Source organism: Periplaneta americana, chromosome 3 (assembly GCF_040183065.1).
Source record: "Periplaneta americana isolate PAMFEO1 chromosome 3, P.americana_PAMFEO1_priV1, whole genome shotgun sequence".
NCBI classification, from domain to species: Eukaryota; Metazoa; Arthropoda; class Insecta; order Blattodea; family Blattidae; genus Periplaneta; species Periplaneta americana.
The window spans coordinates 166,333,198-166,355,728 of record NC_091119.1 but is presented as its reverse complement, the minus strand read 5'-3'; the positions used below and the strand labels follow the sequence as shown (position 1 = coordinate 166,355,728).

At 33.1% G+C, this 22,531-nt stretch overlaps 1 protein-coding gene across 4 annotated transcripts in view; it reads left to right on the top strand.

The window, feature by feature from the left end:
• Nckx30C (solute carrier family 24 member Nckx30C) overlaps positions 1–22,531 on the top strand; it is a 1,001,248-nt gene that overhangs the window by 113,415 nt on the left and 865,302 nt on the right. For 3 of the 4 annotated variants that reach the window (XM_069822260.1, XM_069822262.1, XM_069822259.1), the window contains exon 2: positions 250–273. The exons of the other annotated variant lie outside the window; for it this stretch is intronic. In XM_069822260.1, coding sequence (XP_069678361.1) covers positions 250–273 — 24 coding nt within the window. The remainder of the gene's footprint in view (positions 1–249; positions 274–22,531) is intronic. 4 annotated transcript variants of the gene reach the window in all.

The window sequence follows — 22,531 nt, the reverse complement described above, 5'->3', positions numbered from 1 at the left end:
GTATTTTAACTTGTGTGCTGCGGTTAAAGCAAAATGTGACTGAGAACCTTTATGTAAGCAATAGAGGATACTCTTCCACTAACGTTGTTTTAATCATCCGACGATATAAGAACTATTGTTGGCAAACGAAGCTGAGCTGTCTTTTTTCTTCTCTATAGTTTTTCTCTGTGTGTCTTATCTGTCTATGTAATCTATCTACTCTGTGTACGTGTGCTGGAACTAAAAACAAATATCCTTTTCCGTTTCCAGCACCAGAGTGCAGCACAAACGCTGGTGAGTGTCTTCCCTTTGCTTACTTCCTTTCTTCTTCTTCTTCTCTAGAAAATGCATCCTATTTTTTTCTCTCTTCTTAATAAAATTTTCAAATTTCTTTCTTTTTTAAGTCGTTTGTTTGATGCGTGGTCGGGCAGAACTGTAACTAACATATTTGCACTAGAACGTAGTTGCACGATTATAGTTGGCACAGTTTTGCACCAGTGAGCATGACCCTACAAGAACTCTGTTTTTTTACACACCGTCTTTCACTATTAGTAGCGTGTAATTATACATTATTATTGCATTTTGTGAAGTAAGTTTTTAATTTGGAATGCCGTTTCTAACATGGGAATGGTAGGATTAGAAGTCAAGCTTTCGATTGTCTTTTAATACTTTAAGTTGTTCGAAATGTCCTTCGGACCTTCCGAATGACTTGGCTTATGAATCAAAGTGTCATGATTAATATGTTCTTTCAGATAAATGTGTACGAAGGTAAATATAATTACTTCTGTAGCACAGGATCAATGAAGTAATCTGTTGAAGGACATGTCTTCTTTACTTTGAAAGAAAATTATGTGGAGTTATGGAACTTTTTTCACATACTTCAGTTGGGTTTTAAAGTCAGGGAAAAGGTTGATGCCTTAGGTTTTCCACTTCGTCCATTTTTCTTTCTATGAATTCAATTGCAGGATACAATTTGGAATGTTTATATTAAGGTACTTTGAGGAAATAACACTATGTTAATGTTTGGGTATTTTTCAAGAAGAAATCTTACTACTTTGTTGAGATATAAACTCAGTTATAAAGTCAAACATGTTTATCAAACGTAAAGAATGGTGATTTGTCAGAAATTCAAATATAAAAGGAATTCAGGAATATATTGCCTTAGATTGCATCTTAGCGTTATTTCCCATGTTTGTGGGTATTAATGCCAGTAGTATATGGGTAATAACACTATGTATATAAATATAACAAAAGATAACATGAATCAGCTTTACAGAATAAGTTTTATTCATTTCTAGTGGCTTTCTGAAAGCATCGGCTTTCAATGAAAATTGAAATAGTACCGGTTACAAATAGGGGAAACTTCAGAATTGAAAGAAATCGAACATTTTGTTTAAAATGGAACAACAACACTGACGTTTAAACTAAAATTTCTGTTTACTTAGGAACACACACAAATTTTCCCTTTGACTGCTGCTGCAAGCACCTCTTGGGCCACGCTATACGCAGATTCTTCTTCTTCTTATAACCTCATGGCATCTATAGCAAAAAGATATAATTTTTCTCAGTACTCAGTAACATAAAGAAGCAGAAAATTAGGCTACATAAATTTACTAAACTAGCCCACCAAAATATGGCGTCATTACCCCTAATGATTTGTTTGAATCTTGGGCCAAATTTCAATTTTCCTGAAAAGGATATTTAAATTGCATGAATATGTTAAGAAAGTACATAAAATTTACTGGGAATCAATTTAAGTAACATTGTACTACGATCTAATTGTATAGTCAGAATACAACTCTACTTACTTTTGAAAGCTTAGAAAAAGCGTTCAACAACACATGCACTTTCTAATTGAAGAATGGCTGCCTAAGGAACGAGTTTTTGCTATTCTGACTACAAAAGTGTTCCGTAGGTACAATGTGTGTCATCTGTCGAGTTTCTTGAAAACTGCATGAAATATCATAGTTGGCGTTATTACCTCGATTGGCGTTATTCCCTCTTACTACCCTACATTACGTTACTATATATAACAGTATTTTTAAATAATTTTAAAGCAAAATTATTTGATATGTTATATTATTCCATTGTTTCATTTAAGGACATACCGAAGTGAAATTTCAATTTTCTAAATTATTCAAATTAGAGACCTGAAAATTTGTGTAGTTACCTTGTTGCGTATAACCTCTGTATAAAATTTCGTCTAATTTGGTTAAAAAGTGTATGAATTATTAACATTTTGTAAATTTAAATAACGTTTTCAAAAATCGCTACTCTTCCCACAAATTTCAATTTTTTTTTCTGAAATTTTGTCTTTCAGATCTGTTAGATTTTCAGAAACAAAACTTGGTATCAAGGGTTTCCATTTCATTTACTAAAAAATAAGAAAATATTTAATGCAGTCGCGTGCAAAAATTGCTAAAAATTGTAAGTTTATAAAGAAAAATACATTAGAAACAAAACATGAGATGTAAAGAAAGTCTGGTAGCAAATGTTGTGAAACACACAATCAAGAACATCGACAAAAATCATGCATGCACGGCAAATTTTGTAAGAAGAGTAGCATTTTTTAGTAAAAAAAAAAATGTACGAAAAGCCTAAGCCGAGAAAATGAGTTTAAAAGTCTGAAAATACATGTATAAATGAAAATAAACACATACAATTTCTTCTAACTCTTAACAGATGATTGGATAGCTCTATGGACATGAAAATTTGTGTATGACTATTTTAGACTTAAGCATTTTTTAATAATAAAATTAGAAAATTGTAATTTTGACAAAAATGAAAAAAGATCACCTTGGCGTACCCTTAATTAAATTTTATTGTCGTATGTTTACCACGTATAAGTCTCTTACGTTTAAAAAGAATAAGACTAAAAAATTAAAAGAATACAAATTGTATATTATGACGGTTATTTTAGTTTCATACTCCAGAAAAGAAGTATTTTTTTCTCAAAGAAATTATTAAACTGGGTGGCTTAGTGGTAAGATACTGGGCTCATATTCGGAAGATCTATAGGAAACTATTTATTTAAAAGACAAGTACCGGATTGGTTCTCAGATTTGCAGATTGAAACACTGTTTCACTGATGTTGGACATGTATAAGATATGGCCACTAGATGGCAACACATAAAATGAAAACCTGATGTAGGCTACTGCTTTCAACAGAGTGTTGCGATATGATCTCGAAGTCAGACGACAATGATTGATAAAACCTATATTAAAGAAAACTGCTCGAAATGCGACTGTTTTTATTCAGTTCATATGAACTTAATTTATAAATTAAATACAAAGTGACAGTACGAATTATAACGGAATTTAAATAAATAATGTGAAATAAATATTCTATAATTCGTTTAATTAATTGAAGAGTGTAATCCCAAAACGCATTAAGTCCATTTTTGTAAAAGAATTGGGCTAGTTTATTTTTATCCACGGGTCTACGGACTGAGCGAGTATTCAAATGATATGCACAATAACACAAACTTCTAGAGAATGATTGGCGTTGGTTTGGAAGAAAAGAAGCTTAAAATAAAGTGATAGAGGTCTCAAGTATAACCGTATGTATGTACATAATAAAAGTGGCCAAATGGACTGAATGAGTTTTGGTATCACTCTCTTCTATTGAATTGCAGTAAAAGAAATATGCTATGCCTAGAAACGATCTCACTTTCATCCTACAAAGTCCATGAAATATTCTGTTTAAAAGATCAGTAAAATTAAATATATAAAAGTTAATGAATTAGGAATGTTTCATTAAAATTACTTTCGTGTTTTGAAGAAATGCATACCTTGATAGGAACTGAGTTTCTATTCGTATTTGTGATATTATTTTTAACTTTTAGACACTCAACTGATGAATAATTGACAATTTACATTAGATTGTAACAATACTTAGAAAACATCTTTAAAGCTGTATTCTTTGAGTTCGTTTCGAGGACTGAGACAGAGTGGTAGATGAATATTTTCAATTAATTATGAAGAAACTGAATATTTATATTTAATATTGGTGCTTGACGATGTATAGTGGCCACATCACTAATACTATTAATCCAGGTAGATGTTAGGCCTATATTTAATTAAGTAAACTTCGACATAAATGCGTTTAAAGAAATGGGATAGGTAAAAACTTGGAGATTTTATTTAGCTTATTTTCGTGTTTTGGAATGTGAAAACAATTGGACACATTTTAAATAAATATATTTGTTTTTTTTTTGTTAGAATGATTAGAGCTATCTTACAGAATTTAATCTATTATATAAAATGATTACATTTCGATGTTTTGAATTTGTAGAAGTGTTAAAGAAATATCTTATTTAATTTATGTTCTTAATTCCTTATAGGAGTTGCATGATTGTAGGTCTTGTATGCATGCTGTGAAAATAGAAGTTGTTGCCAGGAAATGCATTCCTGAAAAATTTTATTTTGATATTGTTGGAACTTTACGTATTTTAATCAGTATTCTGTAAAATATTTTCATTTTATGATTGAGAAAATGTATTTTTTTTAATATTACGATTGAAGAAAGTGACTTGAAAGTAATATTTTGTGCTTTAAAGACTGAAACAAATATTGATTATATATATTTATATTATATATATGCAATATTTTAATGCTATATTATCAAAAGCATTCAGAACGTATTTAAATAATATTTTTCGATTCATTTTATGATAGATTTAGTGTTACACTGGCGTTCAAAGATATCTGGCTCCTACTAATCGATAGTGATCGATAATTTGTTGTGTAAGTGTGGCTTCTTTAGTATTATTTCCATGAATAGATGGCGAAGATCACAGTCAGTGTCACCAATGGTACATAAATAAATCCGCATTATAGAATTCAACATTTTATCCCCTCTAATGATTGTAAAAATGACTCGGTTTAGAAGGAAACCGCTGATTTTTGTCAATTATGATAACAATTTATTCTTAATCTACATCATTTTCCCTCGACACTTTTTCCCCGTTCCAATGAGAGTGCCATCTATTGGGGATCAGCGGAACTATTTCAAAGTTTGTCGATTTGTTATATCTGTGGTTAGATAGTTCACATATACACGATCAGAAAATTGTAGGTCAGATATTATCTTTGAATGATAGTGTATATTGTTGTTGATATCGTATTGTTGTATTTATTGGTTGCATCACTGTAATAACATACGGTAGTTAAATTTTTAGATACATATTTACTCATTCTTATTTGTTTTTTCTTCGTAACAATAAATTAGTGTCTTTGTGATTAAAGTATTTCGCAAAATTTTAATGTAGATTTTATGCAAAGTACAATTTTTGCTACCAATTTTGCGTACATAGCCAGACTACATATAATTAATTTAATGAATATCACTCACATACATTTAAAGAAAACAACAAAGAAATTTTTAACTTTATGAATAAGACTTCTTGGTGAGGTGAAGGCATTCAAATGCAATGTTCCGTACATTCAAAATTCTATTGAACTTCTTAACACACCATCTGAAATAAACATCAAAGTAATGGGAATTAAGTTTTCGAGAGAATACATCTGTACTGAACACTTTCTTTATTCATTTCTACCTACCATTTCCGGACTTACGATGAATATAGTTATGCTTGATAGCTTTGTAAATTCCAGTACCACTTTCTTTCCACAATACTAACTAGAGGACAAAGGTGGTATTGATACTAATCAGGTTCAATTTATGAAAAGAAATATGACAGTGTGATTACCCAAACTGTTCAGCGTCTTGTGAACAAAACTTTACATTTTTAAGCAAAGCAACTGAAATAATTCGTGATGAAGTACAAACGTGACAATAATAAAGGAATATATAAAGTAAACATTAAATGTATAAAAAGAGGAACACAAAAGAAATATTTGCAGTAATAAGGAATGAAATAAATAGATGAAAAAATAGAGACATTCAGCAAGAATGAAAAAAATAAATTAAGAAAAGTTTATATGCAACACTAATACAACAAAAGCAAAAAATAAGAAAGATATGGAAAAATATGGAATTGATGAAAAATACATGGACTGAAGAGTAAAAAGGAAATAAATTAATAAAGAATAGGAATAATGCAAAAAAAAATAAAAGGAATTGCGTAAAGGAATATAAAGAGAGAGAAAAAACCGAAAAAATAGAGAAATTCCTTAAAAGAGGGATTTAATTATTTTATTTATTTATTTATTATTTATTTATTTATTTATTTATTTATTTATTTATTATTTATTTATTTATTTATCCTGGTGTAGTTAAGGCCATCAGGCCTTCTGTTCCACAACACCAGAAATACAAATACAATAATAGAAATAAAAAGAAAAAAATTATGCTATTAACAAAGTAAAACCACACAGGTTGCAGTCACACACATTTTAGATGAGGGATGAACATAGGTAGAGAATTAAAGAATGAAATAAATGGAAAGAAAAGAAAGAAGCAAATTAAGATTTTAAGAATAAAATAAATGAAGGGGAAAAGATAAATTAGAAAATTAAAAACTGAATTAAATAAAGGGGAAAAAAGAAATAAATATGAAATTGTGATTTTGAAAGGAAAAGAAATGAATAGGCCTAACCAGGGGAAAAGGGAAGAAATAAATAGATGAATAAATCTGCAGTGCTTGGGAAAAGTGGCAACTTACGGAACATTTGCTCGCTTGGGAAAAGAGACTTAAGTATTTCTCCCATTACAATAATTCATACAGAAGAAAATCAAATCGACATAAACCAGTGTAAAGACAGTTTTTTCCCCTCTCCTGTAAAATTAACATTTTTGACTTGTGCCACTTTTCCCGAGCACTACAGAAATAAACTAATAAATGAAGCGAGCGCTTAAATAATGAAATTATTACAATCAAAGAATGCAGATTGAAATTTCGTGAAAGCAAGGAATTTTGTATTTACAGAGGTAGCTGAACCCATTTTCTACTTGTTTTATTAGTTCGAGAATTTTACAGATTGTAAAATATGCAAGTGTGATTTGGATAACAAGAACTGGTAACCGTTTTGTATGTAAGATCGAGTGAAGTTCGAGTTGTCGAAAAATTTCGAGTGAATGTTTAAAATGCCGTCTTTAAACTCGCACTTCACATGAGAAATAATGCATTTTAAGGAATTTTCTTCACATTGTTCCGGTTATTATTGAAAATCTGTTTTGTTTCTTGCCGGAGGTTTCGTTGCAGGTTTATCTGACATTCATCTAACTGTTGAAAACCTCTGAAAATAATCCATCTGGGTAAGTGAACAATTCCTCGAAATGATTAATTTTCTTTTTCTTTTAAAATAATTATTAATATTAACATTACCGGTATTATCGCCGCGCTCTCATGGTTAACATTCGGCAGGTCTTTGAGCGGCCTCGTGCATAACATTCGGCAGGTCTTTGAAATTTAATTGTATTATTGTTTTCAATTTCTTATGTCGCCGCTCCAATCACTCGCCTCAATTTCAATATTGCAACCAATAAGCTGCTTCCATTATTAAATGACACCTACTTGTCTAATCCACGTGGACTTAAACCGAGGTTGCAATGTCTTGTGCTAAGGACGAACATTAAGGTATGTGATTAATAGTACATTATGCAACGAGCCTATAATGAAGGTAATTAAGAAGTGAGTATGGATATTTATGAAACGAGCGCAAGCGAGTTTCATAATTTTCATACGAGCTTCTTAATTACCATTATAGGCGAGTTTCATACGACTTTTTATGCTCGACCATATTTCTAACTTGATATTATTAATTTTATTGTATCTGACCTGGAGCAATGTCCCGTATGTTGTGAGATGTGCGCAGACGCGAAAGTATTGATTTTTTCCGAGGAACAGATGTGCACATTGACCTTGCTAGGCCATAAGAACCTACAGAGATAACATTGAAATAAAATTAGACATTGAAAAACGAGATGACAAATTGAATTTATTTGAATATTATTTACAATTAACGCTAATTATTATAGTAACAGAACATAACCTTCTGCGACAGTATTGGATTTCCAGCCTCCGTAACTTTTCGCTAATTCTCTTTCGATTGCATATCCGAGAATAATCGATACTTGCGGTTTTATAACGGTAGAAAGCTGACCTATCATTGGCTGAACAGTTGTAACCTGAGTCGTCATTGGCTGAAAGACCTGACCTTTAATGAGTAGGTGTACTTTAATGACATGCATTAAAGGTCTGCTACCAGGTGTATAATTAGTACATTTCGGCATGGTCGAGCATAAAAATTATTATTAAAGAGTTATTATTAAGAGTTAAGAATGTCAACGTACTCGTATATGAAATAATAATAATAATAATAATAATAATAATAATAATAATAATTACAATAATAATAGCCATTTAACAATATAACAAACTAGTGCTTATTCTTATCGAGGAAGTAGACGTGACAACGTGACGCTTAGAGTGAAACCTACAGAGCAACAATCGGTCGGCAAAATTATGTTTTAAAAGCACATCGCACGCTATTGTATGATGCCGGCATGTTAAGCATGAGAGCGCGGCAATAATACTAAGGTGAGGGAACTTTTGGATCTAAATTTTCATTGTGTTCTATTCACTTAGTAACATGGTTCTTTTAATGTCGTTATTTAATAATAATAATAATAATAATAATAATAATAATAATAATAATAATAATAATAATAATGATTTATTTAACCTGGCAGAGTTGAGGCCATACGGCCTTCTCTAACACTCAACCAGGAGTAAAGACTGCGTTACAAAAACACTACAAATTTACAAATTACACTACAATTTTACACACAAAACTGAATAAGATAATAATAATAATAAAAATAAACAACAAATAAGAAGAAATCAGACATAGTATATAACATACAGAAAGAAAGAAAAAAGCATAATAATATGTGAACAGCAGGTCAAAATAAATGAGGCATACAAAAAAAAGACAATTATTCATAATAATAATAATAATAATAATAATAATAATAATAATAATAATAATAATAATAATAAGAATAAGAATAGTAATAATGATGATGATAATAATAATAATAATAATAATAATAATAATAATAATACTAATAGTAGTAATAAAATAGTGCAGTACAAAGTATACAGTGAATACAATATTTCTAAGTACACACAATAAGGAAAATTAAGATTATATATAGCTCAACTTATCACATTAGAGATATAACATTATCGGAAAATATGAAAACAAAAATATAAAATAAGTTGAATATCATTAGAACATAAAAAAATGTGAATACGTGGAAACATGCAATACAACACTTGTCATAATTGTAAGTTAGTTTGGCAACTCGTCATAAGATAATTTTCTAACTTGGATTTGAAAGAATTCAATGTTCGGCAGCCCTTGACTTCAGGCGGCAGAGAGTTCCAGTGACGAGAGGTAGCAACAGTGAAGGATGAGGAATACAGAGACGATGCGTGAAGTGGAATTTCTAGCGTGTTATCGCGTTGTGATCGAGTATTAATATTATGATAGCGAGAGAGAGTATGAAATCGAGCGAATAAATAATAGGGGGATGAGGAGTGCATAATTCGATATAAGAGAGAAAGTGAATGCAGATTTCTCCTCTCATGTAACCTAAGCCATGATAACTTCTTGAAAGAAGGTGAGATATGCTGACTATAGTTTACTCCACGCTAGTGGAGGTAATGGTGGTAATTATTATGGTGGCTGGCCCAAAACTATATCAATCACTTAGATCATTGTCATTTGTATCTGGCTGTCCAACATGGAAATCCGACTTTACATCTGTTCGACTTAACGTCAGTAACTGGCTGTTGATTGCTGTTAATTTCGGCCTAGTGAGACAGTTCCGCTCTCGAAGTCCTACCCTGCAATAAATTCTGCCAGACACAGCGGTATGTTTTTGCGTTGAGAACATCTTCACAGTGATTGGCTTGTCTGATTCCTCCACAACATGTAATAGTACCTGTTCACGTCCGCATTACAGGCCGTGTGAGGTTCATGTATTAAGCTGCATGCTAAACCCATATTTTACAGGGCGCAATTATCCTAATTACGTCCGCAGATAACTGGGACGCTTAAAAGTCCTGAGGGACGTTTAAACCCGCACATATACAGTGTGTCTCACAGATCCCTCACTCTCAGTTATCACACGCCGCAGTAATTATCAGGATAACGGAATAAGGTACACGTACCAAATAACGCCAGCTTAACACTTAAGTCACTGTTGCTCTGGAAATAAGTTATGTACAAACACAAAAATTATGACAAAGGAACTTTAATTTTATCTTCAGAAAATAGCACAATGAAAATGGTGATATTATATACTGGAGAAGAATTAAAACTCAAATAGGAAAACTTTGTACACTGGCGTTATTAGGAACAGCTTATCCAATTAACGCCACCTAATTTCTAGTAACCTATACACTTATAATTATTAATGAATTATTTTTCCTAAGTAACACAACTTGAACTAAGCAACTAAATTTGAGTCTTTGTTAATAGAAGGTACAAAATCACTCAATACTAATGAAATATTCTTGATCTGAAGCTGAAACACCAGATGGATTAGAAAATATGTTTTCCGATAACTTCTTACTTTCAAAAAAGATACAGCGAGACACAGTAGAAAGTTATAAACACAAAAGCATTTATCTTAGTTGAATATGAATATTTTCCCAAAAGTAAAACAAAAAATTAAGAGTTTGATAAGCTATTGAACCAATATCATCACTGTGCACATTCTGGACATTTGTAAGTTGAAAGGTTAGTGTTTTTCCCGATGTTTCAACACTAATCATATAAATACTTCACACAACGCCACGTGGCGTTAAAGCGCTACTGAGTACTTGATAACATTACACGCCTATTTCTCTAACATTTTCAAATGTTATAGATAGTAAATAAGACTTACTTTCTCTGCATAAAAGAATGTTTAAGAATCACGAAAATACATAGTTTAATATAGTTATTATTTGCTCAACACACAAAATAAAATATTGCCTCTTACCTTGATATAAGAACAGCCTTTCACTATCAACACACAAGAGCAAAATGATGGAATATCATGTCACTCGTAAATGTCAGCGGACAGCTAGTAACTCATTCCATCACTGCATGACAAGCGAATGCAGGCTACAGTAGTGCACTACCAAAATCTGGTGTAGTTAACAAGAATTAATAGGGTGGCGTTAGAGATATACATGGCGTTATTTGTCTCAGGGATCTTATGAGTTTTTATTTGTGAAAGACATCTGAGGAGCGACAATCTATGAAGTGTTAAGACCGACCGACTGCAGACCTTACGTCCACATGCCTCACCAGAGTAACGTGTGGTCAGCATGATCCCTCTCATTGTTATACCTACAATTGAATTTGAACATTGAAACAATAAATTAGACACGTAATATAATACGGTACTGTAGATGAGAAAGTAGAAAAAATAGTGAATACTAGTCAGAGATAAAAAGGTTTTTAAGGGTATATGTACGTGAACGACCACAAATATTATCAGAAAAATGCAGTCTCTAAATTTCTAAAATTTTATAAGGAAATGAACTCACAATTGGACGAAAATTACAAGGTACCACAACAAGACTTATTAGATCTTAAATATCTGATAAAAGTATAAAAAAGGTTACTAATAATATTTTTTAGAATTCACTTTTTACTTATCATATCATTTCATATCATTTATCCTAATGTTTTCTTTTTCCTTTCAAATTGTCACACAATTGGTTTTTATGATTATTCTTTATGAATTGATTAGTAGGCCGATCTATTCGAACCTTATTTAGGGCGGCTTTTTTATAAAATTTTATTATTATTACATTTTCCAATATTTGAATATTTTCACACATATTATTTCATAACTCCACAACCATTAGAGATAGAATTCTCAAATTTTGTACAATAATTTTACATGTATTTATGCAAAATGTAGACTACAATAATGCCCATTTCTTTGAAAATAGAAAAATTAGGTCACACAACATTATGTAAAATTTAATATACTTCATGCAAAACAAATAAAAAATTAATTGTATTAAAATAAACAACTCTACATACCTAAGAGTAGTCTACTTTTCAGAAATAAGTGTTTATTACATGCAGGAAAAATATTAACGATGTCAGAGAGGCCATGATGTAACTGGAGATATTTTTGTTTTTTGTTTTTTTTTTTCATACTTTGATAAAACTGGTTTGAAAAATATTATTAGTAAACTTTTTAATATTTTTATCAGATATTTAAGTTCTAATAAGTCTTGTGGTACCTTGTAATTTTTGTCCAATTGTAAGTTCATTACTTACTTACTTACTGGCTTTTAAGGAACCCGTAGGTTCATTGCCGCCCTCACATAAGCCCGCCATTGGTCCCTATCCTGAGCAAGATTAATCCAGTCTCTATAATCATATCCTACCTCCCTCAAATCCATTTTAATATTATCTTCCCATCTACGTCTCGGCCTCCCCAAAGGTCTTTTTCCCTCCGGCCTCGCAACTAACACTCTATATGCATTTCTGGATTCGCCCATACGTGCTACATGTCCTGCCCATCTCAAACGTCTGGATTTAATGTTCCTAATTATGTCAGGTGAAGAATACAATGCGTGCAGTTCTGCGTTGTGTAACTTTCTCCATTCTCCTGTAACTTCATCCCTCTTAGACCCAAATATTTTCCTAAGAACCTTATTCTCAAACACCCTTAATCTCTGTGTAAGTTCATTTTCTTATAAAATTTTAGAAATTTAGAGTCTCCATTTTCTGGTAATATTTGTGGTTGTTCAGGTACATATAGCCTTAACATAAACAGAAAATTAGGGATAACAGTAATTAAAGATGACAATGATAGTAGAGATTGATGAGTAGATATAGACGAGAATGTTTCTAAACAAGAGTAAAGGTAGAGACAGTATTGCATAGTATTCGGGAATAGGATTAAGGGAAGATAAAGAAGGTGAAGAGTTGAAAATACTGTACAGCAGAAAGGATGGAGGAAGAAATAGACAGAAACAGGGTTTAACTTTATGTAATCGGAAGATATGGGGAGATATAGATGAAAGGAGAAATATATTGAGATATGTGATTAAATGTAATAAAGAGTAGTGGTGGATCGTATGCAGAAATGTGAGGGAAACCACTACTTGAAAGCCGTATGATGAAAAATATGCATATGAATATTAATATACCTACAACTGGCATAAGAAATCGTATTTCGCTATTCACTGTAGTTTCCCAAATTCATTATGATGCTGTGTGAGCACCGGTCCTCGAAATTTCATGACATAATTTCTTCCCCCATGAGAATTCCAATCAGAGCTCATTCTTTATCGCTAGTCCAAATCAAAGTATATATATTTTTTATTGGATTATTTTACGACGCTGTATCAACATCTAGGTTACTTAGCGTCTGAATGATACGAAGGTGATAATTCCGGTGAAATGAGTCCGGGGTCCAGCACCGAAAGTTATCCAGCATTTGCTCGTATTGGGTTGAGGGAAAACCCCGGAAAAAACCTCAACCAGGTAACTTGCCCCGACCGGAATTTGAACCCGGGCTACCTGGTTTCGCAGCCAGACGCGCTGACCGTTACTTTACAGGTGTGGCAAAGTATATATAAAACATATCCCTTTCAACATTTATAAAATTGGAGGCGAAATTTGGACCCTACAGCAAAGAGATAAGAAAAATTGCAAACCATTAAACTGAAATTTCTTGGAAGAACTGCAGTTTATAGGTCTATTCTTTCAGACTCAAAAAGCAAAAATGACATATTAGCAGAATTGAAGGGAGACGAGACATCGTAGATGATTACAGAGCGTGCACAGTGGGTCAAATCACGAATCTAGCTGGACAAAAGTATTTTTCTTCATCATAAAAAAAATCATGGTTTATTCCCTGTATATTATTCACAAGTAACTGTGGTTTTAGGCATAATAGATCAACTATTGATCAAATATTTTGTATTCGACAGATAATGGAGAAAAAATGGGAGTATAAGTGTACAGCGCATCAGTTATTCATAGATTTGGAAAAGGCATATGACTCGGTTAAGAGAGAAGTTTTATATGATATTCTTATTGAATTTGGTATTCCCAAAAAAAAGTTCGATTAATTAAAATGTGTCAGTGAAACGTACAGCAGAATCCGTATAGATCAGTTTCTGTCAGATGCGTTTCCAATTCACTGTGGGCTAATTCAAGGCGATGCACTATCACCTTTACTTTTTAACTTTGCTGTAGAGTATGCCATTAGGAAAGTCCAAGATAACAGAGAGGGTTTGGAATTGAACGGTTTACATCAGCTGCTTGTCTATGCGGATGACGTGAATATGTTAGGAGACAATCCACAAACGATTTCACTTAAAGCAAGTAAAGAGGTTTGGAAGTAAATCCCGAAAAGACAAAGTATATGATTATGTCTCGTGACGAGAATTTTGTACGAAATGGAAATATAAAAATTGGAAATTTATCCTTTGAAGAAGTGGAAAAATTAAAATACCTAGGAGCAACAGTAACAAATATAAATGATACTCGGGAGGAAATTAAACCCAGAATAAATATGGGAAATGCCTGTTATTATTCGGTTGAGAAGCTTTTATCATCCAGTCTGCTGTCAAAAATCTGAAAGTTAGAATTCATAAAACAGTTATATTACCGGTTGTTCTTTATGGTTGTGAAACTTGGACTCTCACTCCGAGAGAGGAACAGAGATTAAGGGTGTTTGAGAATAAGGTGCTTAGGAAAATGTTTGGGGCTAAGAGGGATGAAGTTACAGGAGAATGGAGAAAGTTACACAACATAAAACTGCATGCATTGTATTCTTCACCTGACATAATTAGGAACATTAAATCCAGACGTTTGAGATGGGCAGGGCATGTAGCACGTATGGACGAATCCAGAAATGCATATAGAGTGTTAGTTGGGAGACCGGAGAGAAAAAGACCTTTGAGGAGGTCGAGACGTAGATGGGAAGATACTATTAAAATGGATTTGAGGGAAGTGGGATATGATTATAGAGACTGGATTAATATTGCTCAGGATAGGGCGGGCTTATGTGAGAGCGGCAATGAACCTCCGGGTTCCTTAAAAGCCACTAAGTAAGTAAGCAAATAACTGTTTCTCAATTCTCTGCATTGGGAATGCATTTCAGTGCAATATTGACAATCTGATGTATCTCCGCGCACGATATTTACATCATCTTGCACAGTCGTTTAATGGGCGGATGCTTTATGTTATATATGAAGTTTATTATGGTATTTTGTAACAGAGCATGTAACTGAAATTTTGGAAATTTATATTTTAAGTAGTTTCAGTAATTATTTACAATAGATACTCAATAATTTTAATAACATTACTTCTGCAAGAAACTTAACAATTATTTCACATTTAATGTTTTTAACGAGACTTTTAACGTACTGCGTCACGTCGCGTCACGATCTGAATTATGCTAAAATGTAGTGCATATCTCTACATGAAAATAAAAATAGGAATACAAAAATGTTCTGAAGGTGTAGAAAAAATGCTTAGAAATGAATTTTAAAAGATTTTGTAGTTAATTTTAGCCCTCGTGGAAGCAGATTCATAGACGTGAAGAACAATTCCGTATTAAGTATTCCCATTGATTGAAAAAAAATCCTAAATCGGTATATGATGTAATTCTTGTTAGAAAAACAGGAACTGTATTTACCCCGAAAATAGTAGTAGACCTAAACGAAGGGAAATTCAAATCACGTATATATAATATGCTACCTGTAACTCCTGTGCAAGTTTTCAAGAAAATCTGTTAGACAGGAGGGGAAAGTAATTAATTTTGTCTAAAACTATCCCTTTGTAGCTTTTTGGACACAAACTTAACAAAAGTTAACTTGTGCACAAAAAATGTATGGCACCTATAACTTCTATACAAAGTTCCATGAAAATCTGCTACGCAGGAGAAAAGTTATGTTATTAATTTTCTCTAAAACCACCCCCGGTACAGGAGTAGTTTCTCTAACACAAACGTAACGAGAGTTTCTACACAAACAATATAGACTATGCTCCCTGTAACATTTGCATAAATTTTCATTAAAATCTGATATATAAGAGAAATGTAAATACTTTTGTCTAAAACACCCCTATAAAGGGGTAGTTTCTCTTATACAGGGACATCATTTTATTTTTACTTGCATCTTGATTGTACCTGCATTTCTGAATGTACTTCACTCTCACCCCTTCACTAATGTCCTTGCTCCCGTCAGACACACAAACTTACGGCCGCTGTTGCATTCGAAGTCTTCAAGCAGTGAAGTAAACACTGCAGTGTATAGTGTGTTTCATAAATATGATTGGGTTTTCTATAGAAGAAAGAACCTATATTAATAATATCGTACTAAAAATTATATTCAAGAAATGATAAATTCAATTTCAGAGAATATGCTTCAAAATGTATATAATAATATGCGTACTGATTTGAAGCCTGCATTGCAATGAACGGCAACCATTTTCAGCAACTTGTTTAAAAATTCAGATTAGCTTTTTTTGAATTGAGGTGGCTAGAAGCAAAGGAATGCTAGTGACATTTGTAATAACATGAGTTAAGTGTATCCAGTGTAAGCAAAAGTATCTAAAATTTTAGTGGCAAAGGGATATTTTAATCGCATCACACATTAAAATTTAAATAAAAAATTTCACCGATTTTACGAAAGCTTAAATATTTAAACCCCATTTTCTCAAAAGTGACTTAAGTGCACTTACAGCCCTTTACTTATGATCCCCTCAATTTAAATGCACTCTCTATATTGTATGACAACATCAATAATTAATATGCTAAATAAAGTAGACATTACATAACGAACATAGCCGCCTGAAAAGTTGAGTTTTTGAAAAAAAAAATGTCACTACTCTACTGTATTTTGATAAATTCCGTAAAAGTGATGATCAAACTGAAAATCGTAATATCGTATTTCCCTACAACATAAATGGATACACTACTTTTCTCTCCTCCTATACCTAGTAAAATGATTTGTTTACATATTGCACTAGTAACATCAAACTCCTGTAAAGGAAGGGGGCAACAGTGTTTCCGAGTATAGCCAGGTTAATGTTAAAAATGTTGGTAAAAATAAAGTGATGTCCCTGTACAAACATAATGAGAGTTTTTACGTAAGAAGCTACCTGTAAGTCCTGTACAAAGTTTCATGAAAATATGTTTCGTAGGAGAAAAGTTATTAATTTTGTCTAAAACCACTCCCTGTAAAGGGGTAGTTCCTCTCATATAAACATAATGAGAGTTCGTACACAAAAAAATTATGCTACTTGCAACTCCTGTGTAAAATTTCATGAAAACCTCTTAGAACATAAGTTACTAATTTAGTCCATCTAGATTTGCGTTTTGACCCACGTGGTTTGGGGCATTGAGGGGATCAAAGAATTCGTGGTGGGGGATGGCGCACTCTGCTAGTTCGTGAAATCAACACCGGTAAATTTACTACGGATGGGTAGTACTTGAATCAAAGGCTGACTAAATATTTTTTAATGTTTTGGCAAAAATTTTTGTATTTCTAAAGTAAATAATTCACTTTTTCTAGTACATAAAAATTATCCACTCCCCAATAACGAGGAGTAGCTAGATGACGTGGACGAATGGTACAGATAAAAAAAAATAAGATTACCTTAAGTCTGTGCATTTTTCATTTAATGATGAGGATACTGTTACCCTAGCTTTTTAGTTTGTTTATGCCAAGATTTTAAACCTGTGGTTCCCAACCTTTTTTTGACTGACGACACACTTTACCAAACGTCCACGATATCGCGACACACTTATTATTTTTTTTATTAGTATATAATTTATTTCCAAGAAATAGTCTGCCCAGGCATCCTGGGTTGCCAAAAACAGAGAATAACACACATATAAGAATAATAACGATTACAGTAAAATAGATGAGTCAAATTGAAATGTGAACTAGGAGCTTAAATTTAAGAAATAATAAATCTGTACATATATTGTAACAATCACACACTAACGAATAGAAAGATATGATATTCCGTATAAATGATTTTTCAGAATCGCCACAGACCCTTTAATGCTAGAAGTAATTATTTTTGGAATGATGTCATGGATTCCAAATGTTTTGATAGTGTTTACAGTCGGTCTTACAACCAGTGATTTTCTTCCGGAAAAAAGGGTGGCGGAACTCTGTGTAGAATATTTTATAGCGGATGGGGAGATGATTACTGTTCACTGCACGGGAATTTTGTCTTTTTAATCTCGTTTTCGTCCAACTAAGACTTTTAAGGTCTAAGTTGAATTCAAAGAAAAATTATAGGGCCTATTGAAAACATAGTTATTCACAAATATTTTGTTCCATGATAAAAATGCAACAAAAAGATACCGGAACGGCGTTCCAACGCGTTCCGCTAGAAAAAAAAACACTGATAACTTCTTTGTAGTGTCGGACATCCACTGTTGTAGATAGGTCGATGTTAATAAGCAATCGAAAAAAAAAACAAGTAGCAACTTTGAGTGGCATTAGAAAAAAAACAGAGGTATGTGTCAAAAATCCCAACCTATGCTGGATGTCCGATAAAAGATTTTTATAATCGTTTTCGAAAACTCGTCTATTTAAATTAATGTGTAGTCTGTGCTTGGTGGGGTGCACAGAGTTTCGGTATACGTGATTTTACGGTTGACCGGCCAACGCGTAAATCATCTTCAGTCTGTTTCTGTGTTTAGATTTTACTATTTTATTAGTAGAAAATGATGATTTACAATGACTTTGGAAACGGCAGTTCTAAATGTCTTTTTAGTTTATTAGACACCATCGAGTGATTTGACAAAACATTTCCGCATATAAGAGATTTGAGATTTTGTTTATATTCATCTCGACGCCACGTAAAACCATACTGCAAGTATTCATCACTACTGGGTGTTCATTTCAAAGTGTGTCATGATGTCACTGTTGTGAGTCAGCGATTTGAAGCGAGTTTCAGCTTTTATGTCAGAGAAGTTGCCTATTAATCAAGGCGTTTAATCTGAACTTGAGAACGTGTACGGTGTAACTTGAACGTCGTAGCAACAGATGGCGGTCTGTAGGGTCTGTGTGCTACCATAACCTCTTTCGAACTGTGTTTTGCGCGGCCAAGTCGTACGCAGGGTATTTGTTATCATCGATTGCGTACGGCAACATTCCACAATACAAATCAAATGCTCCGTGTCCATGTTGACCTTCGAAGTTTATGTCAACAAATACGTAAGAAATGTCTTAACTCTCTCCCCATAAAGAAAAAAACCCATCTCAGTACTTGTTTCCAAACAGTTCACATTCCTACCACTACCGGCGTTACCGTACATATCAGTAAGTACTCTTCAGAATGAACGCCGTACTTGCTATGCAACTTCTCTGACACATAGGTAATACACGTCTGCGGAAGTGTAGGAGGATTGAATTCTCTAGGCTCATCGACTAGCCATATGACGGCATACAGCGAGCCATGACACACTTTGAACTGAACACACAGTATATTTACGTAACGCAGTACGTTTTTGTGAACCTTGAGGGAATTTTCGCTCACATTATTTGAATTAGCACTGCTGTCATCTAACCCAGAACTCGATTCAGATTGTCTTTTTCGATTCAATATTTGGCCATGATAATATCTAATTAGTGCGACTATTTTTATCAAAAGTGCTTGATCACTCGCTCACATGTACTATATATTGAAACTGACCAATATGTTCTGGCGATTCTAAACTCTGTTTATTACTAAGTGGGAAGAGTAAACGAATTACTAAGCATTGTTACAGGTGTTCACTTTCATTAGAATTATCGCCAGGCGGAAAAATTGAACTGAACATTGTTGCAGTCCACACCTGTGGAGTAACGGTTAGCGCGTCTGGCCGCGAAACCAAGTGGCCCGGGTTCGATTCCCGGTCGGGGCAAATTACTTGGTTGAGGATTTTTCCGGAGTTTTCTCTCAACCCAATATGAAAAAAATGCTGGGTAACTATTGGTGCTGGACTCCGGACTCATTTCACCGGCATTATCACCTTCATCTCATTCAGACGCTAAATAACTTGAGATGTTGATAAAGCATCGTAAAATAACCTACTAAAAACATTGTTGCAGGTCTTCACATTTTGTTGATAAAATCTGCCTCAGAATAAAATGTACCATATGAAAGACTTTTGTAATTAAAATGCGTTGTAAAGAGACTTTCTGGATGGCATAAATTTTATTTTTCAATTTTAAAATTTCGCGACACAGTTCATGCAACTGCGCGACACACCGGTTGGGAACCCCTGTTTTAAACAATAAAACAATATTTTATTAAATTTATGTGTATAATTTTGTTGAAACGGCTTACATTGAAACGTTTACGTTTTAAGTTCAGTTTTACGATTGCCTGTAAATCTAGCGGTTTTCTGGATATTTTCTTATTACAATCTAGAGGTATTTTATTTTAAGAGTTGGCAACTCTCGCCATAATCTTCAGATATTTCAGCTCTAAAGAAAGTCGCTGTAAGATGGTCGAAACTACAGGAAAAGAGTAAAACCCTAAAATGCAGCACAATCCCGGACGTTCTCTGTTTAATCTTTCAATCCGAAGCCATTGTACCAAGCAAATGTCCCGGGTCTGCCACGTTTTGTAGCTATTGAGGTCGGTTATCGGAAGTAATACGCGAAGTATTCCGATGCCTAGTTAGCTCAAAGCACAGGAAACATTTCCCAACCCTCCCTGTACACGCAGGGCTAAACGGCTTCAAGATTATTAAGCAGTGTAAACCCCGCGCCGCCTTACTCTGTAGTATCTCATATCACTTGCCGTATCTGCACGCCTCTCCAACCCCGAACCACTTTCGTTTATGATGGGGGGGGATGATGCCGGGGTCACGGCCAGATCTTGCGCGTGGTGTTAAAGATATTTTGCAGTGCAAGATTTTGAGATGAAATATTTTAACACCTCGGTGACCGATGACAATTTTACAGCTTTTGTTGTGAATCACCAGCAAAAAACACGAGTTTTGAAGAGAAAGTGACAATTAAGATGGACATTTATATTTATTTATTTATTTACGGTTAGTTAGGTCTAACGTATAGCACTTGAGGAGATCCTTCAATTTACCATTGTTACGAGGGAGAATCGGAAAGTAACTTTCTTACTTATGGCTTTTAAGTAATCCGGAGGTTCATTGCCACCCTCACATAAGCCCGCCATCGCTCCCTATCCTGAGCAAGATTAATCCAGTCCCTAGCATCATATCCCACCTCCCTCAAATCCATTTTAATATTACACTTCCATCTACATCTCGGCCTCCCCAAAAGTCTTTTTCCTTCAGGTCTTGCAACTAATATTCTATATAGGGTAAATTAGGGTCTGTTGGACAGTCGGGCATGTTGGACACTTTGCACTTTAACTCGTTACCTCGCCACTTGTGGGCACCACATTCTGCTAGAAGTCAATGAAGGAAGTAGTCACGAGTGGGGCTACTTCCGTCATTGACTTCTAGCAGAATGTGGTGCCCACAAGTGGCGAGGTAACACGTTAAAGTACAAAGTGTCCAACATGCCCGACTGTCCAACAGACCCTAATTTACCCTATGCATTTCTGAATGCACCCATACATGCTACATGCCCTGCTAATCTCACATTAAATAAAATAAATGAATATAGAAATGGTTGAATGGAGAAGTGAATGAATGAATGAATGAGTGAATGAATGGAGAAATGAATGAATGAATGTATGAATAAATGAAGAAATGAATGAATGCAGAAATGAATGAATGAAGATATGAAAGAATGAAGAAGTGAATGAATGAATGAATGAATGAGTGAATGAATGGAGAAATGAATGAATGAATGTATGAATAAATGAAGAAATGAATGAATGCAGAAATGAATGAATGAAGATATGAAAGAATGAAGAAATGAATGAATGAATATACTGTATGAATGACTGAAGAAATAAATGAATGAAGAAATGAATGAATGGAAATATGAATGAATGAATAAATGAATGAATGAATTAAGAAATTAATTAAAAGAATTAGGAAATGAATGAATGGATATATGAATGAATGAAGAAAGAAGTAATGAATGAAGAAATAAATAAATAAATGAATGAATGCAGAAATATGAATGAATACAGAAATGAATGAATGAATGCAGAAATATGAATGAATACAGAAATGAATGAATGAATGCAGAAATGAGTGAATGAATGAATGAATGCAGAAATGAATGAATGAAGAAATGAATTGTTGAATAAATGAAGAACGAATGAAGAAAGAAAGAAATGAATGTATATATGACTGAAGAAAGAAATGAATGGATATATGAATGAATAAAGAAATGAATGAATGCAGAAATGAATGAACGATGAAATGAATGAATGAAATGGGTAAATGAATTGATATGAGTGAATGAATGAATTGAATTATTGAATGAATGAAGGAGTGAATGATGAATGAATAAAGAAATTGATGAAATGAAGAAATTAATGAAATGAATGAAGAAATGAGGAAATGAATGGAGGAATAAATAAATACATATTTGTTAATTTATTTACGAAATGGTTTTTTAAATGTTGTATGAGAAATTAATTTCCTTATCGCTTGTAAATT